We start from the raw sequence: 21,730 nt of genomic DNA, 5'->3' as shown, positions 1-21,730 counted from the left end.
ATTAGCAGCAAAACCTCGTGTGGAATATTTCCCCCATGATAGCAAGTCAATACAAATATAGAGCAAACTAGAGGTAAAAATTCACATTAATCAATTGAGAAAAGCTCCCAACCGGATGGGTTTGAAACCCATTTTCACACCAGCCACTAATATCGTGACACATAGGCATTACTAACACAATTTTCCTGCACCTGGCAACACCAAACCGGCTCCCTATTTCGAGCTCCAAGTGTCTGTCCCTCTCTATTTCTGTGTTAGTCCCATCTATCTAGCCCAAGTTCACTGCTCATCATCTTCTACTTCTGAATTGTTGTTTCAGACTTTCATTGTTTATTACAAAGAATATTTTATCCCTTTCCAGATCCAAACAGTTTTCTCAAGAAACCAAAAACCCAAAGAAAAAGAAAAAGAAAAAGGTAAGCACAGCCTCACCCACCTGAAGCAACAACTACAGAGACAAATCTCTCTTCAAAGTAAGCTCCTCCTAAAATTTTGAGAGAAATAGGCAGACAAGAGTTGATGAACGAAGAAGAGGAGAAACCGAGCTCGTACTTGGTCAGCCAAGGACGAAATCGCAACCAAGGGACCAAACAAATGCACTCGGTCAGACGGACAAAATCGAACAAAGGGAAGAAAAGAGAAACACAAAATGGAGTCGGCGTGGATCCATCGACGTGGAGCGTCACAAATGGGAGGGAGAGAAATGAGAGGGCTGGGCAGGAGAGGGAGAGTGAAGATGGGAGGGAGAGGGAGAGCGTGATATGGGCGTTTTTCTCATACATGCGGGTGCATTTTAGTGATGAATAGATTGCCTACGTGTCTATTTGTTATTGGCCGGTGGGAAAATGTTTTTCACACCCATCCGGCCCCAAGATTTTCTCTAACCAATTTATTCTCACAGAGAACGAACATGAAATCCTTTAAATTTCCAAGCCTCTAACAAAAAACCATCTAAGTTTTTCAACACAGAACTGAGAATAATGATAGAAGAAAAAAAGACCAAGGCATACAGACAAATTATATAATAATGTCAACCTATCAGTATTGGATGAGAACTCCTGAACATTGTCATTATTGATTAACTGTGGCTTGTCAACATTAAGCATCAAGTTTTTCATATCAGGAAGATCATTATACTGCATTGATCTTGATATTTCCTCAGTTGGTTGCTGACCCTGCATTGGAAGACAAAAAAAGGAAAATGAATAACAGTAACAAAGAGAAGAAAGCAATCATATGATAACATCAATTTAATAAAATGGAAAAAAAATATAACCAGATACTATACAATTAGATTACATCCCAATAGTACCATGGATCTGGGATGAAGTTGGCCTCTCAAATTGTCAAAAACTGGGAAATCATTATCACGAGACACACTTCCACCATGATCAACCGTAGATGTTAATCCTCTAATTCTATCCTGTGATATGAATAAACATGGAGATGAATAATCCTCTCAAGCCACCATATGGAGATGAATAAAAACTCAAATAAGCAAAAGATGCAAGAAACCTTGATGAAATAATACTGAAGGCATGCAAAGAAATAATGAAAAAGAAAATACTTATTTGTGTACAACAATGACTCAACTCCGTAGTTATAGAACAATGCTTTTAGTAAGATAATCAATATTGTATTAATTTTTTTCCTCAAGTAAAAATTTTATCAATACCAATAAAGGAATACGTGTAGTCCGAGTACATAGGGCGTATACAAGGGAAAACACCTAACAACCTCACGCGACCCTAGCAACCTCACAATGAAGTAGCAAGTGATCTACAGTTTAAGAGCTTTTCCTACACATGCAGCACTAGGTCAATTACGATGATCAGCATTTCTGTAAGCTGTCCATGGTCAGGATCTTCCCAAGTAAGCTATTCATACAACTATGGTAGCCTTTAGAGGTGCCTTAATCCTCCAAATGTTCTTCCCAGAAAATAATTGTTGCTCGTACTAGTGATGGCCCTATAGAATGAGCAAATAGAGAATTTCACTTTCCCAGAGAGAATCCACTTATTAACCTCTCGATCTTTTATTTAAGTGGAGCATAATAGGCTGAAGAATTCAGGAAAAAAAAAAAAACTTCCCAATCATGGGCCACCCGCCCTAATGAAGTTAGCATCCTACTGTGGAGCACCACCCCGAACTCTCCAATAACTCCACCACCAATGCCCCTTATTCACACACAGTCCTATAGACAGTAAGAAATATGTCCCTGAGGACCCAATCTCCACACCAAATATCATACCAGAATCTGATTTTGGATCCATCCCCCACCACGAACCTAGTGCATGATGTTAACATTGTTAACATAGATGAAAGACACATCAGGAGAATTATGAATGAAGGTTTTTTTTTTACAAGTAATAAGAAAGAAGTGTTATTGAATCCAGTAAATTGGCAGCCCAAGTACACAGGAAGTATACAAGAGAAAGCACCTAAATACAAGCTAGGAATTAGTAGAAGCTAAAAGAATATCATGAAAATTGTCCCCATTCAAAACAAGAACATTCGCCCAAAGACATAAAGTAGAAAGAAAAACTCTCTAATTCCTCCCAGCGTCTCTAACTTCAAAGCACCGCCCATTTCTTTCCAAATAGCATGACTACCCTTATAACCTATCCAACAAGCCAAAAGATCCACCACCCTCTTAGGCATCACCTAAGCAATACCCGTCCTACCAAAAATCCTAGCACAAATTGACTTAGCCACCTCACAATAAAGAAATAAATGGTCAACAGATTCACCATCTTTTTTACACATGAAGCACCAATCTAAAACGATAAGACCCCGCTTTCTCAAGTTATCGTTGTCAAGAATTTCCCAAGAGACGCCAACCAGCAGAAAAAACCAACCTTGATTGGCACTTTGGATCTACAAATGCACTTCCAAGGAAATTGACTAACACAATGGCAAGTCAATGCCTTGTAGAATGAACTAATAGAGAGTCTGAAATTTCCAGCATGATTGCACAGCAAACTATCCTCCCTTGTACAATCTTCATGTCATACAACCTTCTGAAAAAAATCTGAGACGACACTCACTTCCCAGTCATGAACATCTCTAATAAAACTCACATTCCATTGAGAAGTATCGTTTAAAATGATAAAAGAATCAGCCACCACAGCTTCTTGATCTCTTGCAATCCTAAAAAGAGAAGGAAAAGCATTCTTGAGAGCCATATCCCCAAACCAAACATCATGCCAAAAGCGAACCCTAGTTCCTCCACTCACCTTAAATTTAACATGGCTAGCAAATTCCCCCCAACCATTACGAATAGACTTCCACAACCCCACTCCATACACACCTCTAACTTCGTTAGAACACCAACTCCCTCAAGCCCTCCCATATTTAACATCAATAATATTCCTCCATAACGCATCCCCCTCATGATGAAACCACCATAGCCATTTCCCAAGAAGAGCTTTCTTGAAAAGCCTAATATTTGGAACCCTCAATCCTCCACAAAAAACTAGTGAACAAACTTTATCCCAACTTACCAAATGGAACTTTCTTTCCTCCCCATGACAAGCCCACAAAGTTCTGAAACCTCCTGTGAATTCTACCAGCCACCCCTATGGGCAAAGGAAAAAGAGATGGAAAATACATTGGAAGATTAGACTCTTAATCAATGTAATTCCTTCCCCTTTAGACAAATAAATCATTTTCCATCCAGTCAATCTCCTCTTGATCTTCTCAATCACACCATCCCAAAACGTCAAAGATTTATGTGGAGCTCCCAAGGGGGAGACCAAGATATCTCATAGGTAAAGATGAGACCTTGCAACCCAAAATGTTGGCCAAATCCAAAATGTCACAAACAAAACCTAGTGGAACCACTTTAGATAAATTAACTATAAGACCAAAAACAACTTCAAAACATTTTTTTTTTATAAGTAATCAAAGATGTATTAATAAAGATAGGCAAAGTCCAAGTACACAAGATGGTATACAAGAGATGAAACCTATCTAGGTCGAAGTAAGGGAAACTAGAAAATCATGAAAATTCAGGCCATTAAAATATAAAGCAATGGCCATTAACAGAAGGGTTCTCAAAGAGCGAAGGCTGATTACCCTTACTAAAAATTAATGAATCGTCAGCGAAGAGGATGTGAGACCTTTATGCTACCTAGAGAATTACCTCCCACCAAGAATCCCCACATGAAATTCCCATCTACTGTTGCTTCAATCATTCTCCTCAATGCATCCATGACAAGAACAAAAAGAAAAGGATACAGAAGGTTCTCTTGTCTCAAACCACGAGAACTACCAAAAAGACCAACTAGGGAACCATTCACCGAAATTGAAAATTTGACCGTTGAAATGTCATGCCTAATCCACAAACATCACTTCTCTCCAAATCCAAATCTCCCAAGTAAATATAGAAGAAACTCCTAGTTTACATGATCATATGCCTTTTCCATATCCAATTTGACAAGAATACCAGTCACCCGCTCTGATCCTACTTTCCAAACATTCATTGGCAATTAAAATTGAGTCAAGAATTTGCCTCCCCATGTCAAATGCATTCTGAGATTTCAAGATAAATTTTTCCATCACTGCACTCATCCAGTTAGCAAGAACATTTGAGATAATCTTGTAAACCCCATTAATTAAACTGATTGGGAAAAAATCATTCATCTCAACAACCCCCACCGTTTTAGGGATAAGAGCAATAAATGTAGCATTAAGACTTTTCTCAAATTTCATAAACGAATGAAATTCAAGGAAAACCTTCATTACATCCTCACGCACGCATTTGCTAGTTTGTTTAAAATGTTGAGGATGTTTTGGGACTAGCCTTACGCAAGCACTTATGGGCCAAGTTTGGAAGGTGATAGGAGACTTCTTTGGGAGGAGCTGGTGGGTTTATATTATCTATGGGATGTGCTATGGTGTATGCGTGGGGATTTGAATATTACTCGCTTTCCTGGTGAGCGATCGGGGGAACCTCAAACTTCCTTGGCTATGGAGGACGTTTACTCAAGTGAAAGATGTTTACGTGTAATCCCAGTTACTTTGGAAGTCAAGGTCACATTGAAGAACGTTTACATGAGGGTGTGGGCCACTAGAGTAAGTTACATGCAAGTGAAAGACAAGTTTAATAAGTTATGTAAAGAGCATGTTGGTTGCTTATGTCTGATCATTTATTCATCCTTGAACATTTTAGTATTTGTTTGAATTGATATGCTTATTAGTTGGATGTACTATGAGCTCATGGTTGCTTACTGATTGTTGATTGTTCCACATGGTATATAAGTACAGATGTTCATGGATGCTCAAGGTAAAAACCTAAGTTTAATTAGTTCACAGTATGATCTGCTAATTTTTTAGTCTTCAACTTATTTTTTTTTATATTTATGTTTTTAATTTTCCAAGTGATGACATAAATGATGAGCAAACGGGCCAGGCATCGACCATGTGTTGCAAGAATTCCGGACTTTGTTAATAAGTGTCTTCACACAGGACAAGCTTCAAGTTTAAGCATTATGCCATTGTGTTATTTTTTAGTATCAAGCACTCTTATGTTATGCTTTTTATTTTTCAATAAAATGATATGTTGGATCACTTACCTAGCACAAGTTTCATGAATTAGTAACATTCCTATACCTACAGGCATAGGTATAAAAAAAAACTGTTCACATCATATATAGAGTTAAAAACTGTTCACTAAAATTACTACATCAAGAATTACAGCTTACTAATTGGCAGCATGAAATGATAAGTTGCAGGCTTACATGTGAATTTCTAATCTTCCAGTGCAGTTGATCATGAAACACCTGCAGACATTTAAGAGAACAAATTAATTGGCAAAAAGACTGTAGCAACATGTAGAATCTTCTAACTAATCCTATAGGTCTCAAAGCAGATGTCTGAATAAAGCAAACAGAAAAATATAAGAAAAATTTGATCAGTAAACCCTGTGCTTTGCCACAATTGAGATTCGCTCCCTGTGCAATTTGTTTTAGGAATATACCCCCGTGCCATGACAAACTTGAGATTTGCCCCCTCCAATACTAATTCCGTCCATCTTATCTAATGGAAAACGTGTGGCAGTAAAACTGCCACCCAGAAAATTATTTTCTCTTAATTTAAAAATATACATTTTTTTTATAAGTAAATTTAAAAATATACTAAATATAAAAAATATGTTTTTTTAAAATTTATAATAAAAATAAAACAATTAAAAAAAAAAACTAAAGGTTGGTGGGCCGAATCAACTACCCTTAATGGTGGTCCAAGTCTTAGCCACCCCATGGGAGGCCAATCCAGCCACCCCACGGAGGAGCTGCACCTAGGCCACTAGTGGCTGAACCATGTGGGTTCGGCTGCCAAGGAGCATCCGACCACCTTGTGGCGGCCGAACCCATGTGGTTCCGCCGCCACCCATGCGGTGGCCCAATGGCCAAATCCCGTAACCCCGTGGTGACCCAGGTCTCTAGATTCCATTAAGTTAGATTGACTGAATTAGTACTGGAGATCGAAAATATCAAGTTTGTCATAGCACGAAGGTTTATTCATCAAAAAAATAATTGTATAGTGGGCGAATCTCAATCAGGGCAAAGCATAGGGTATTACTGACCGAATTTTCCAAAATATAAAAACAGAACTATGTAGCAATCTTGGCGGGCAGGGAAGTTTATATATAGAAAAAGGTACAGGAGGAAGTAAAATGGGGAAGAATTGAGGCATGAATAACACAAGTTGGATCTAATAAGTGTCTTACACTTTTCGTAAAGCCCACGGCACAATATCAAACCAACCGCTAGAAAAACAGCACGGATCTAAGCGCGATGTTTAGATGAGTACAAGTTGTATTTGGAGGGAAAATAACATAGGAGTGTTGGTCTATGAGGGAATTGTGATTAACCTTCGAAAAATAATTCATAATTTTCTCAATGGCTCTATTCAATTTCCAAGGTCGCCTCAATGCACCATCAGTTTAACATACTTGTCATCAGACCCCTCTCATATCAGCACATTATTTTTGTTTTATTTGTCCACAGGACACCATAATTTTTCTTTTCAAAATTTGAAGTGGTTGATGTTATGCATAGGAACTGTGGCATAGTTTCTGGCAAATCACTGTTAAGGTTTTGGACTGCCAGGTCCGCTTCCATGAGGACTCGTTGTTTCTGCTCACTAATAAGATAAGTAGCACATGACTGAGGTGCGAGACAAAAGCAATTAAGCGTACTATTGCTTGAAATTTTATTCCATATAGTTAATACCTTTATCGTATTGGATATCACAGAGGCATTCATAACACGAGGCCGGATACCAAATTCAGCCAATAACCCAAGCATGGAAGACACAAAGATATATCTCTCATCTTCTGTAGCCTAGAGAATCAGAAAACCACGAAAAACAGTAATCTATAAGTAATAATGAAAATTATGGACAATACAAGAATAGAAGACTGGTGAATGACAATAAATCTGAATGATTAGATCGTGCAAAGTATCTCAAAGCATCTCAAGGCATCATTCAGTAAACACTCCACATTCATATATCAGTGCAATCGACCTGATTTTCTATGTTATTTTTCAAATATCTGGCCACTGGCCTTGAGAAACTCTACTGCAAAACAAATGCACCAATATCTTGACCATGAGTACTTAAATATAAACAATAACATCTGATAAATAAAACACATTAGACTTAGCTGTTTGAATAAATCATGTAGATAGGTCTCAACCTTCTGAAAAGGTGGACTCACTGGACTCAAAAAATTTCTGATAGATCAGAATCATAAATAATACTTCAGACCAATCTGTGAACTCTCCTTTGGTGTTTTGATATTTAAGCTGGCAGACAGATAAGTGGCACTAAATAGGTGAAAAATATTTTGAACTCAACGTTTAGGCCTCGTTTGTTTTCACAATCATTCTCATCTCATCTCATCTCATCTAATCATTACAACTTTCCAAAATTCTCATGCAAAATAAAATAAACAATTCAACTTTTTCAAATTCCAAAACAAAAATAATATTAAAAATATATATTTTAACAATATTTTATTCAACTTTCAACTTTCAACTTTCAACTTTCATCTCATCTCATCTCATTTGCGAAAACAAACGAGACCTTATTGTTTGTGTTGAAAGGCACTATCGATATAGAAACATGCGAAACAGAAAATTGCATGCAAGCAGGAGAAAACATCAAAGAATAACAAACTCCAGTTGTGTATTCCATTCTTATCCATAGCACTAAAAACAAATTAATTGTACCTCAAATTGCTACAATTTACATAGCAAGCAATACTACTAGGCCCCGTTTGGATTGAGAAGTGATCTCAACTCATCTCATCTCATCTTATCTCATAATTACAACTTTTCCAAATTTTCATACAAAATATAATAAACAATTCAACTTTTTCAAATCTCAAAACAATAACAATATTTTATTCAACTTTCATCTCATCTCATCTCAACTCTCAATACAAACGGGGCCTAAATCAAGAGATACAAGTGGTTTAAGTTGCAAGTGAAGACAGGAACATGTGCAATCTTATATGTTAGCAATTTAATTTTTTTGATAAGAATACAATTGTATCTTATATCTTATATGTTAGCAATTACTTTTCACAATAAATTATTTAAGAAGTTAGGAAGATAATTATCATTTTATGTTAATTATTTATGTCATTTTTTATCACTATGGTCATTATATTGTTATCACATGTCACACGGTTCAATCTTCTTCCAGGTTTAGGTACTTCTTTTTTACTATTCTTTTGTATGTATCAATATTATCTATGGCATATTTTTCATCTTTTTTGACAAAAGTATGTATTATTAATATTTTAAGTTGCTAAGAAGTAAGCTGTAAATTTAAATGATCTCAAGGTGTATTTTAATGAATTACCTTTTAGCAATACAAGTCAATTAAATAAGTAGGATATTATCTTTTACATTCCCTTTGAACATGAGTTGCTTCTCCTTTTAATAAACCTTTTATTACTGACCATCAAATTAGCAATACAAACACCATTATTGAGATTGAAGAGTATTTAATTAAGAGGTTAACATGAAGAAGTTCATTTCATCAAATGTTTAAAAAAAGGAAAACAAGTTCTTTTCGGTGATGGAACTTATATTAGTATTTTTTTTTTCTATTTTATCTCATGGTAATGGAACTTATATTAGTATCTTAACATCTTAGCCTCAAGACCGTTGCCAGGCTCAATATTAAACTCCCAAGTTCTGCTCAATATTGCCAACTTGATTTGCTTTCACAAAGCATAGCAAACTATCAACTTGAAAGGGTACAAAGAAGCATCCATTGACATTGAAATTATAAATCTACCTTCAAATCATGAGCCAATTTCAAACTTTCCTCAAGATCGCCTTTTCTTTGAACCAACTCATTTAAGGAAGAAGAAATGGCTTCATTTTGTTTCTCATCAATTGCCTAAAAAATTAAAAACAAATTCATCAATCCAGCTCACAAAATTCCAAGTACAATAGAGAGAGATGGGGAGAAAACTCAATAAATAATTTCAAAGAGATGAACACACCATTCGTAAGTCAGAGAGGTTCCTCTCTAGCATATACTTCTCATTCAATAGCTGCATTTCCTGATACCACCAAGAACAAATGCATAACTTCGTGTTATGTGAAGAAGTGTAGTAATTATCAAAAAAAAAAAAAAGTGTAGAAGTGTAGTAACTGCAACAATGACACAATCGAAGGCCTTTGAAGAAATGATATACCCTAACATATGCTATAGCAATTTGTTTGTGAAGAAACTGGATCTCCTCTTCCTGCGCTCTGGCTCGCGAATCAAGTTCCTACTTATGAACTTAGTTAGCTTAAAGAAAGATACCGAGCATCATTTTCAGTTCAAAATCAAAATCCATGACGGAAATCTATGCAAGGTAACAGTACCATAGCCTCTTGGTCTTGAAGATGGCTAAAATTGACATCCCCTTTGAAATGCCTTGGAGAAAGTTGTATTTCAATTTTACTCCTATAAAAGATGGGGAAGAAAAGACAAAGAAACACCAAAGTATCCCAAATCATTAATATACCACAAAACATAATAACTTGCTTCCACCACAAGTACATAATATAGAAAAGCTCTATGGTGCAGACTACAAGAGGCTTGCAGAAGAGTGAGTTTAAAGACCAGAGAGATCTAGAAATGTGGGCTAAATTTGTCGCAAGTCCCACTTGGGATCCCTCAGACTTGTTTATTATTTTCATATTTGACTTGTATTAATTACCATTAAGCTTTTCTATTGCCAAAGTAGGATATTTTTCAAGAAACTCATTATAGTACCATGAAATCAAGATACATTTCTGCATGGATACTTGAGGAAGAAAGTAGAAAAATTGTTAAAATGTTCTCACTAGTGTGACACCCGAGCCATAAATTCCTAAGGTTAGGGCTGGATTTTAGAACCTAGGCCCACGGGTCTATGGTCTCTTATACCATTGAATGAGTGACTTCAATGCATATAGAGCTAATTTTTGGCCCAATCTTGGTAGGAAGCTGCCACAGGCGAAGATGTCAAAAGAAAAACCCTAAAAGAGTTGTTTGTCTTGAAATACCAATAAATCCTAGTGATACTAGGAATCCTAACCTCGCTAAGAAACCTAGTCCCACAAGGAAACAGAGAATAAACGCTGGATATTAACTCTGCCAACACTTGGGATGTTCTATCATGACTCTAAATCTGTCCTAGAAGGGTTCACAAGACCAAAATCCCACGAAATGTCCAGATCTTGCTGCTGCCAACTTTGGAGAATATTAGGACTCCTAATCTTGGTTGGAAACCAAGAAAAATTGAACCAACCCACACTATATCTTGGTAGAAAACTACCAAAAATAGGGCTTCCAAGAATTAGCTGAACTAGGAAGCCAAATCCAACTACGAATCAATGAAACCAAGGATTCACAACCTCTGTAAATAAGGGACAAGATCTGCCTAGAGTCCAAATAGAATTAGGACAACCTCTTCCCCGGGCCAATAAAAACAACTTCAAAAGAAGAAAGTAACCCGCCGTATGAGGGCTGGGCAACAATCAATCCAAGCAAAATGCATAAGGTCAAATCCAGAGTCGCACCCTCTGCTGTCACCTAGCTCTGCCAAATCAATACATAAGGTTGTCTCCATCCAAAAGAAGTGTAAAAAAGTAACAAACCTGATTGACATATTACCTGTTTACAAAGCCTGTGCTTTGTTTCTGAACTCCATTATCATCATACCCCTGCAAAGTACTGTTACTAGAAGACATTGCACCGATGGTTTAAGGTCCTCTTTCAGACAACCTCTCATTTCATCATAGCTGATTTTGCCCATCATCGCCAGAAAAATCGTGCATTTTAACTCATTTTATCTCCTATCCACATTTCTTTGTCCAAGCAAAATTAAATTTTGCATCATCTGATTCCCACTCCCAAAATGTTGAGAGAAGCTACAACTAACAAGGGACAAATAAGTTATCAGAGATGAAGAAAGAACGAACAAAACCATCGAGCTATTGCTCTACTTTTTCATAGAATCAACTATTGCTTGAACAATGAAAACGGAAAGAAATATCCAGTTTTACTGTCCATATCACCAAATAAGACAACATATGAGATGACATTTAGTCATTGTTGAATTGCTACTGCTACAAGTATTAGTCTTCAGTTAAAACAGTATTTGGTGATAACATATGAGATGATTGCGAAACAAACAACCAACACCGACAATGTCTCTAACCATGTCATCCAATCCCAACATTCTAATAAAAACAACCATCAAATGGTTAAGGGCTAATTTTCAACATAACTACCAACTGAAAAAAAATACAAGCACAGTGAGCAAATATTCTCACTTTAAAAAAAAAAAAATTAAAAAGATGCCTATAGCAATAATCCAGTACTTGAGGAATGTGAATTCACCTCAATATCAACAGATAATACAAATTTGAGTTGTTTTCCCAGTTAGTTAGAATGAATAAAAATTGCATGGACAGAAAATGACAGAAATGCTCATATAACGCAAGATTTCGTATTTTGTGGTGATTGTTACACAATTGGACACCCAACAGCAAAAGAAAATTCTAACAAAATGAGTGCTGCATGGTAAAAGGAATTACCCAATCCACTTTGAAGGGAATTTAGAGAAGTACAACAGAAGGATACAGGCAGAATTAAACACAGCATTGTACCATCCCAGAGCAGGGGGTACAAAGTGATGCTCAAAGCAGAAATTTTTTTCTTTCATTTAGTAATTTTAGATTTAATAAAAGCAATCTACTATACGGACAATAAACAAGTGGACAGCAAAATGGTTGGTTTTTTCAAGATTTTACAACTACTGCCTTTTTTTCATTGCAACAGGAACTCTTGAATCTAAGATCTATATTGACTCATTACTCATAACAGAGAGACAGCTTGTCAAAGGAAGAGTATGCATACAGTCAGTCCAGTCTAAGCCAGGTTTGTAAAGGAAATTAACCCAGCTCATTTATATACAGTCTAACCAAACAAAGAAGAGAAAAGGAACACTAACAAGATATTTAAAAACTACAAGAAAACTATATATATATATATTTAAGAAGCATTCATAATTGCTTAATATTATTCATGTTGAACTTTAACCAAACCCACCCATGAATTTAAAATAACCCAACTCAGCTCAAAGTTAAAAAGCAGTATAGGAGAGAACTGGCACCAATGGAACCCTTTTACTTTTAGTAGGCTGTAGATCCAGGTTGGACAATGGCACTCCATGGAAAGATTTTATGTGCATAATACCACCCATAGTCAATGAAAAGTGCAATGCAATTCAAGAGATTATCACTCTTGATAGACATATCACATACAAGCCTCAGAAGACTGCAGGTGGCAGAGCTTTTACCTTTAACACAAGGAAGCTAACGTCTCTCATGTTTGGATTTATTTTCTTGGAATCACAGCATCAACCATTTTTGCAGGATTTTGAAAATCAGTGAATTACGTGGGAAATACGAGACTTTAATCAAACCCACCATTGGGGAAAAAGCATTTTAAGAACTGGCATATAGTGCAACGATATTTGCAATGCAACCCATGGTTTGTGAGAAAGAAGAGTTTAAAATTCCTAATAAAACATAAAAATAAAAAAAAAACAATATCTATTAAGAAAGACTTAACAAGGGGTTCATGTAGAAAGGAGAGCCAAACTACAAAATACAAAACACAAATTACAATAACACAACAACCAAAGCTTCCCATAACAAAACCCTCTATGTGCACCAAGAATTCGACAATATCGTAAACAAACCACCAGTAAAGAGGCTTAAGTTTGGGGAAATTTTCAATTTTAACTAGAAACTTAAACCACATTGATGGAAGGACAGCACTAAGGAATAAACCACGGAGGATGTCAAAAAATGTCACCATCAAAGAGCTCGAGATTTTGGGTTCCCATTTGAAAGGAAATACACAAATCACTCAGACGAGTTACAATACCCATGTCAATTCTGATCAATATTTCTGGAACGTCTCTTCAGGAGAATGGATGATTTTCTGATCTGAAACAATCTATTTTCTACCGGATAACTTTGCTAAGCATCAGGAATTGTCACATGCTGGCGGATATGTATTCAAGCTTCACATATCTGTACATACTGACTTCCCCCTATTGACTTCTAGATCAGACAAGCATTTCGCAGCACTACAAAACTAAAAAAATTTGGAGCACATTTCTTGACGTTATGGCATCTTAAATACTTTAACAATACAGACAAAAGAACCCATTTACTAAACATTATTTTTTACTTGTATCCCTCAGGACGAGAAATTTTATGACAGATACTGTCTTGGATATCAGATCCACTTCATTATTTAACCAAATATGCCAAACTTCAAAACAGTATAAACTTGCTTCATAATACATGAACGAATATCACATAAAAAAAAAGGGGCAAAGGTTATTAGCAACTGAACCACATAAACTCAAAAAACGTTAAGTACCTACCAAAAAGTCAGAAAAAAAAAAAAAAAAGACTAACCTGGAAACCATAATATATTATTCCCATGTTAAAGCTATGTTGGGTTGCCGATAAAAATAAAGAAGGACAGGTTCCAAGTTCTTCTTTCTAGTTCTTTCGAAACTTGACAAAAAAATTCAGCATAATGAAACAAAAATCGACCGTTTTCAAAACTACAAAACAGAAATACAAAGGAGTAGGCTCAACAGCCGAAACACATATCATCTACCTAGCTAATGTACCTGTGCAGCTATACTGTGCTGAATTAGCAGGATAGAGCCTCGAGGTATGAGGGCTCTCTGAAGTCGGAAAGGAAACGTCGAAAAAGTGCCCGAGTTGAATGGGGCTTATCAGGCAAGGGAAAGGGAGAGAGAGAGATTGAGCGTGAGATATGGGTTTGTTGTTTAAGTCAATTGCTTGTAGGTAGGTCGTTATGGTTTTTCTTTCGATTCCACGTACTTGTAGACGCGTGGGAAAATAGGACTTCGGAGAGTGGCAATACAGTATAATAAATTTATGTGGACGAGGAAAGCCATGAATCGTTCTTTTTCTTTTACGAAGGTTGACAAAGTCAAAAATAAAAAAATTATCTAAAGAGGAAGGGAACCGACCCTATGGGTTCTGTTCACGTGGCAAACCTCAAACGACGACTGTGTTGTTGTCGTTGCTGTCACTGTTATTGAAACCTCAACCAGAAAAAAGCCACATTCATTTATCCCTTTGTAGAAAGTTATTGAGTATTCCAGGTCCCAAGTTTCGAATCCTCCGTGGTTTAAGAAAGGTCAAAAGATGTTTGTGAATGAGCGATGGCATTTGTACCCAAAGTTGATTATTTTTTTCTTTTTAATCAAACATAACTTTATCTTCATCATAAACCAGTGTTATCAACCACATTGCTTTATCCTCATCATAAACCAGTGCTATCAACCACATTGCATTAGATATCTTCTTTCCCAAGTCAACATAAACATTTTTCCTCTCAAGAGCCCCTGCGATTGTGGAGGTTTTTTTCTCCTATCTCAAGTACAGGTCTTAGAACTCTTCCATCATGGAAGAGACTTTAGAAGACTTATGTAACCGGATGTCTCTGTCGGAAAAAGAAAAGGAGGAGCTTATAGTGGAAGAGGACTGCTTGACGAAACGAATCAAAGAGGTGAGCATTGTCTCCTAGTGTCTCTACTTACGGAGAAACACTACAACAACGAGGCCTTTAAACAAACTTTGCAAAAAACTATGGAGACCAATAAAAAGAATGTGGTTTAAGGAACTGGACTCTAAAATGCCTTTGGTGGAATTCGAAGACCAGAGGGAAAAGGCCAGGGTGCAACGAGAAGGACCTTGGTCCTTTGATAGACACCTAATCTTGGTGAAACAATTCGTATGAAGCTTACAGGCAAACAAAGTTAAGATTGTCTTGTCTTCTTTCTAGATAAGACTATATGACCTATCTCTGGGTGCCATGAATGAGAGAGTGGTGAGAAAAATTGGTAACAACATAGGTATGGTAGAGGAGATCAATATTGAGCCGAATGAATTTGCATGGGGGGAGTTTATCAGAGTCAGGGTAAGCTTGGATGTCACAAAACCTCTTCTACGAGGAAAATGCATTGACATTCCTACCCAAGATGTTTGCTGGGTTCGTTCCATGTATGAAAGATTACCTACCTTTTGTTATATATGTGGTATATTGGGTCATAGTCATAAAGATTGTGAAGAAAGGATGAAAGCTAGGGAAACACAAAAGGAAGAGGATTACCCATATGGGCCATGGCTGCGAGCAGGGACCTCCTCTATAAACCACCGTTACCCCTAGGCCAAGCACGGTAAAGAGTTTCCTGTTCTGCCACCTTGTTCAAGTTCCAAGGGTAATGGAGCAAATCAGGAAGGAACAGGTGTAATCCCAGATCCAACTATCTCAGGAAGTGTAGGTGGAAGCAGGCTTCAAGGCACTGAGGCACGCGAAGTCAATGTTACTAAGGCCACAAGTATAGAACTCCATACTGGTTTAATGAGGGGAAAAGAGGGCTTACCTCATTCGATAGCTAGACTAGATGGGGGAATGGGAAACCTGTAGGAGAAACAGTCAAGAAGGGAGGAGGCTATCACGAGAATACAAACAAACAATCTGACTGATATTGACTCAAACAGAAGTTTGAAAGATGAGGCCCTTCCAAAAGCAGATTTGGTCTATAAGGATGGGTCCCTTTCTACGTCTGGAGGTGAGCTTAAGTTAGTAGATGAATTGGGCCTAGGTGATCCAACTTCCAGGCCCAAACGAGGGAGGCCAGGGAGGAAATGGACTCGTGTATATCCAGCTTCTCTTCGAAGCCCATCAATAATTCCTATGCAACAAGTTACTAAAAGAAAGAGAAAGGCCATATCACTGACCCTATGAAGCAAAGCGCATGAAAAATGAGAGAATAAAAAGAAATATAGTGGAGATAAATGAAGAAGAAAGGTGGTGGCTGCTAAGTAGCCCCACCATAACCTATGACTCATTAGTTGGAACTCCCGTGGGCTTGGGAACTCACTGGGAGTTCGAGCTCTTCATGATCTCATTATTAGGGAAGTTCCCACAGTTTTGTTTCTGCTTGAAACAAAGTTGGCTGCTACTGCTATGGAGAGAATTCGAATAAGAGTGGATTTTGATGGTTGTTTTGTTGTACCAAGTGAAGGAAGGAGTGGAGGTTTGGCTCTAATGTGGAAGAATGAGATTGGCCTGAGTATCAAGAGCTACTCACTCTTTCATATTGATACAAAGATAGAGGACCCAAGGAAAGGATTTATGTGGAAGTTTACAGGAATATATGGACATCCAGAAACTGAAAGAAAGGGAGAGTCTTGGGATTTAGCTCGACGTTTAAGGGAGCCTCAAGATATCCCATGGTTGGTCTGTGGTGATTTCAATGAGGTGCTAAGTAACTATGGAAAGTTGGATGGAAGACAAAGGCAAGAGAGATTGATGAATGCATTTAGAGATGTTCTTGATGACTATCATCTGCTAGACTTGGGGTTTCAAGGGACTAAATACACGTGGTCTAGTAGGAGACAAAATCAACAGGTGATAAGTGAAAGGCTTGACCGTTTTGTTGTGAATATGAAATGGAAGGATTGTTTTCCACAAGCTCGAGTTTTCCACTGCTTTGCTGCATATTCTGATCATCTATTGATATCACTTTCTCTAAGTGATGGATCGGCTAGAAGCAGAACTAAGCTTTTTCAGGTTCGAGGCCAAGTGGATAGAAGAGGATGAGTGTGAGGAAATTATTTCAAGATATTGGCAAGAAGTTGCTGGAGGTAGTGATTTAATGGCCATTTCCCAAAAGATCAAGGCGTGTAGCAGAGGTCTAGAAGTTTGGAATGAGAAGAAATTTGGAAAAGTGCATCAGAATCTGAGGAGAGCACAAGCTACTCTGCATAGAATGCAAATGACAGATCCTAGGCAAGTCACAAAAGAGGAATTGGCTACAACAAGAAATAATTTGCAAGTTTGGCTAGAGAGGGAGGAAATTCTTTGGCACCAAAGAGCTAAAGTTTTGTGGCTTATGGGGGGTGATATGAACTCTAAAATTTTCCATCATAAAGTAGACAAAGAAAGAAAAAGAACATTCTTAATGGTCTAAAGGATGAGCAGAGTATATGGAGATTTGGGGAGGAGAGAGACCAGCTTATTGTAAGCTTTTTCCTGAATTTGTTCCATTCTGATATGAGTAACAATAATTGGGATTTTTTCGAAGGATTAAGGGGTTGGGTGACTGAACAAATGAATGCTGAGTTACTGAAAGATTTTCATCGAGATGAGGTCAAGATAGCTTTGGATCAAATGGCCCCAACGAAATCCCCTGGACTTGATGGAATGGCTCCTGTCTTCTTTCAACATTATTGGCATATTGTGGGTGATAAGGTAACAAATGGTGTGTTGTCCTCCCTCCGAACTAGTACTATTCCTTCCTCTCTTAATCATATGTTCATAGCTCTGATCCCAAAGCTAAATAAGCCTGAGAAAATTTCTGAGTTTAGGCCTATTAGTTTATGTAATGTTTTGTATAAACTAGTGGCTAAAGTTCTTGCAAATAGGCCTAAGAGTGTACTTGATGTTATTATCTCAAAAACTCAATGTGCTTTTGTACCAAGAAGAAACATTACTGATAATATTCTAGTGGTGTATGAGGTGATGCATTTTTTTGAGAAATAAGAGGCAAGGCAAGAATGGATCAATGTCCATTAAACTAGACATTAGCAAAGCTTATGACCGTGTTGAATGGCCATATTTACAAGTGGTTATGGAGGCAATGGGTTTTAATCCTAGATGGATCCATCTCATTATGATGTGTGTCAAAACTGTTTCATTTTCAGTTTTGGTTTATGGTGAGCCAAAAGGTCCATTTGCTCCATCTAGAGGCTCGAGACAAGGTGACCCCCTTTCACCTTACTTATTTTTACTATGCACTAAAGGTTTGATCTCTTTGATCAAACATGCCGAGAGAAAAGGGGAAATTTCAACTGTGAAGATTTGTAGAGGTGCCCCCAAAATCTCTCATTTACTTTTTGCAGATGATAGCCTTTTATTTTATAAGGCAAATATGCAAGAAAATTAGAAGATTCAATCACTTCTTAACTTTTACGAAGTATCTTCTGGTCAAGTCATAAACAGAAGTAAAACGGGCCTTGTGTTCAGTTCAAATGTGCAACCACCAACTAAGGATGCAATTATGGACTTTTAGGGAGTAGAACAAAGTCAGGAGTACGAAAAGTATCTAGGACTCCCATCTTTTGTTGGGAGGGCAAAGACTAGAGCTTTTTCTGAAATAAAGCACCGAGTGTGGAGGAAGCTGCAAGGATGGAAAGAAAATGTTCTCTCGGTTGGAGGAAAGGAAGTGTTGATTAGGCTAAGTTTGGGTAGCCAACATACCTCAACAGTTTCTAAGTATTCTTATACTATTGGAAATACTTCACATGATAAACGCAATGAACCATCTTCGTATCAAAGTTTTTCCAAAAATCACTATAATATTTATTATTATTATATATATAAATAAAAATAAAAATAAAAAATATTTATCACTATTATATAAAAATAAAAAATAAAATCACTATAATATTTATCACTATTAAATATAAATAAAAAATAAAATCACTATAATATATAAATAAAAAATAAAATCACTATTATATATAAATAAAAAATAAAATCACTATTATATATAAATAAAAAATAAAATCACTGCAATATACAATATATAAATAAAAAATAACATTACTATAATAGTTATCACTATTATATATGTAAAAATAAAATCATTATAATATTTATCACTATTATATATAAATTAAAAATAAAATCATTATAATATTTATCATTATTATATATAAAAATAAAATAAAATCACTTTGATATTTATGGGGCCCACACATTTTTCAACTACATATCTAAAAGTCAACAACTCAACATACTTCACACATACAAACAACTCAAAATACTCTTAATGGGACCCACAAACTCACTCCAATCTCTACTCATAACTATTCACAAACATTCTCAACACTTCTTAGGTATTCTCACTACCCAAACGTAGCCTGCTGTAGCCCAAGCTATTCCTACCTATTCCATGAGTTGTTTTAAGCTTCATTCTTCTCTGTGTCATGATCTTGAACAAATGATGGCAACATTTTGGTAGGGGCAGAGAAATGAAGAGAATAAAATTCATTGGATGAGTTGGAAGAAAATGTGTGAAACAAAAAAGGATGGTGGAATGGGATTCAAGGATTTGAGGATCTTTAATGATGCTCTTTTGGCCAAGCAGGGATGCCGCATATTTTCAAATACGAACTCGTTGCTTCACAGCATATTTAAGGCAAAATATTTTCCAAAGAACCACTTTTTAGATGCTGTTTTGGGAAGCAATCCTTCTTTTGTTTGGAGGGCAATTTGGGGTACAATTTCCAAGCAAAAGGAGGGGCGTAGATGGATAATAGGATTGGTCAATAAAGTGAGAATATGGACTGATGTATGGGTACCAGGTTTTAAAAGAATTGAGGATAGGAACTCTATGTCTGTGATAGGTGTAGAGGAAGCTACTGTTAATTCCTTATTTCTTCCTGGACAGATTTTTTAGGAAAAAGATGTTCATGTTAAAGATATATTGGGAAGTGCTTTGGCTATGCAAAAAGGGTTTAGTGAATTGAGGAACAAACTCATATCTGTTATGAGGCAGCACTGCAGATGGGAAATGCCACCACCTGGCACTTTCAAATTGAATGTAGATGGAGCTTTCTCTCAAGATGGGTCTGTGGCAGGTATAGGTGTTGTATTGCGAGATTCAAAGGGTGAAGTTTTAATGGCAGCAGCGATAAGAGAAAGGGCAAGTCTAAATGTTCTTGAGCTTGAGGGTCTTGCTGTCTTTAGGGGACTACAGTTGTGTCTTCATCTTGGTATCTATTATTCGTCAATTGAATCAGATTCTCTTTTGGTAGTGAATGAGTTTAATTGTAATGGTCAGTCTATGGCCACCATGGGAAACATGGTTAGTGAAGTCAGGAAGCTAATGCTTTGTATTCAAACATGTGTTCTAGAACATGCAAATAGAAGCTGCAATACTGTAGCTCATACTCTTGCCAAGTTCGGTTGAGTGTCTCAAAAATTAGTTTATGGTGGGGTTCTTACCCGGATGTAATTGCTAATTTCCTTTGGTTTGATTCTTCTTTGTAATATGTTTTCTTATATGAAATGAAGAAGTTTTTCCTATATAAAAAAAAAAAAAAAAAAAAAACCAGTGCTATCAATACATCTATTTTCCTTCTCTGTACTTAGTTTCAATCTGGTATCTCTACTATCCATACTAATTCATAATCTAAGGGTAAAGCTTCCTTAGCTAGAATGTAACGCCCCAAACCTTGGTGGCTTGGAGAATTACTATTTGTCACTTAAAAACATGTTTCCCAACACAACTAAAACAAATCTCCAAAAACTTTATTAGTAAAACTCAATCTCATGCCTTCTAAATAAACACTTTGAAAACTCCACAAAGTCATTACCGCAACAAAATAAACTAAGGAGTCCACAATCTCCCAATAGTCATAACAAACCAAACTGATAATTTCAAATATCTTACTAAATCCAATATATAATTAAATCTCAAAGACATTAAAACTAAAGAACATCAGAAATCCTTCTTCTAACATCATCTCCTCAGCTTAAACATGTTCACCAATGTAATCCAGGTCCTCAGTTGGACTCTCCACATCATCTGAAAAATATTATAATGAGAGGGGATGAGTTATCAACAACTCAGTAAGCAGAAGACATATGCTAGCGTGCAAACATGAGTATTGACCAAGTACAATATGCAGAACAAAATATTTTACAGAGTTATCATGCAGAACAAAACATATTTTTCAAAAGTAACGGAGCGATAGTTTTAAGACAAGTAAACCCGTAATACTTTGGCATAACATAAATTGAGTATCATCATCAGATCAAAACAGAGAATCACACAGAGCAGAGACCATGTTTCACTTCCGTAGTAGGGTTGTGCTAACCCCGGTGGCCAAACCAGGCAGAGACAGAGGTGAAATCTTTCCTTTATTCTTCTCGGAGCCCCGAGTGTGCACACAAGAAAGACCACAATAAAACCACTTTGTTTCCAAAGTGGGTGCACTCAGAGACAGAGAAGTTGGTACCAACCCAAACAGAGCAGAGCAGAGACAGAGTCAGATACAAAAAAACCAGTACACCATGCCAAAGGTTTCCAGAT

General features: G+C 36.7%; 1 protein-coding gene across 4 annotated transcripts in view; it reads right to left on the bottom strand.

Moving 5' to 3' along the window:
• The window catches only part of LOC109021240, a 36,108-nt gene extending 21,687 nt beyond the window's left edge, over positions 1–14,421 (bottom strand). For 3 of the 4 annotated variants that reach the window (XM_019003840.2, XM_019003853.2, XM_019003865.2), the window contains exons 1-10: positions 14,219–14,421; positions 11,173–11,435; positions 9,897–9,978; positions 9,722–9,799; positions 9,527–9,586; positions 9,316–9,420; positions 7,236–7,346; positions 5,742–5,783; positions 1,313–1,423; positions 1,036–1,175 (exon numbers count right to left, since the gene is read on the bottom strand). In XM_019003840.2, coding sequence (XP_018859385.1) covers positions 1,036–1,175; positions 1,313–1,423; positions 5,742–5,783; positions 7,236–7,346; positions 9,316–9,420; positions 9,527–9,586; positions 9,722–9,799; positions 9,897–9,978; positions 11,173–11,249 — 806 coding nt within the window. In that variant the 5' untranslated portion in view covers positions 11,250–11,435; positions 14,219–14,421. The remainder of the gene's footprint in view (positions 1–1,035; positions 1,176–1,312; positions 1,424–5,741; positions 5,784–7,235; positions 7,347–9,315; positions 9,421–9,526; positions 9,587–9,721; positions 9,800–9,896; positions 9,979–11,172; positions 11,436–14,218) is intronic. The other variant, XM_019003848.2, reaches the window with a different exon arrangement.
• Positions 14,422–21,730: the final 7,309 nt, after the last annotated feature.

Source organism: Juglans regia, chromosome 12, assembly GCF_001411555.2.
Source record: "Juglans regia cultivar Chandler chromosome 12, Walnut 2.0, whole genome shotgun sequence".
NCBI classification, from domain to species: Eukaryota; Viridiplantae; Streptophyta; class Magnoliopsida; order Fagales; family Juglandaceae; genus Juglans; species Juglans regia.
Note: the sequence above shows the minus strand (reverse complement) of the source record. Positions and strands in the feature narration are given on the sequence as shown.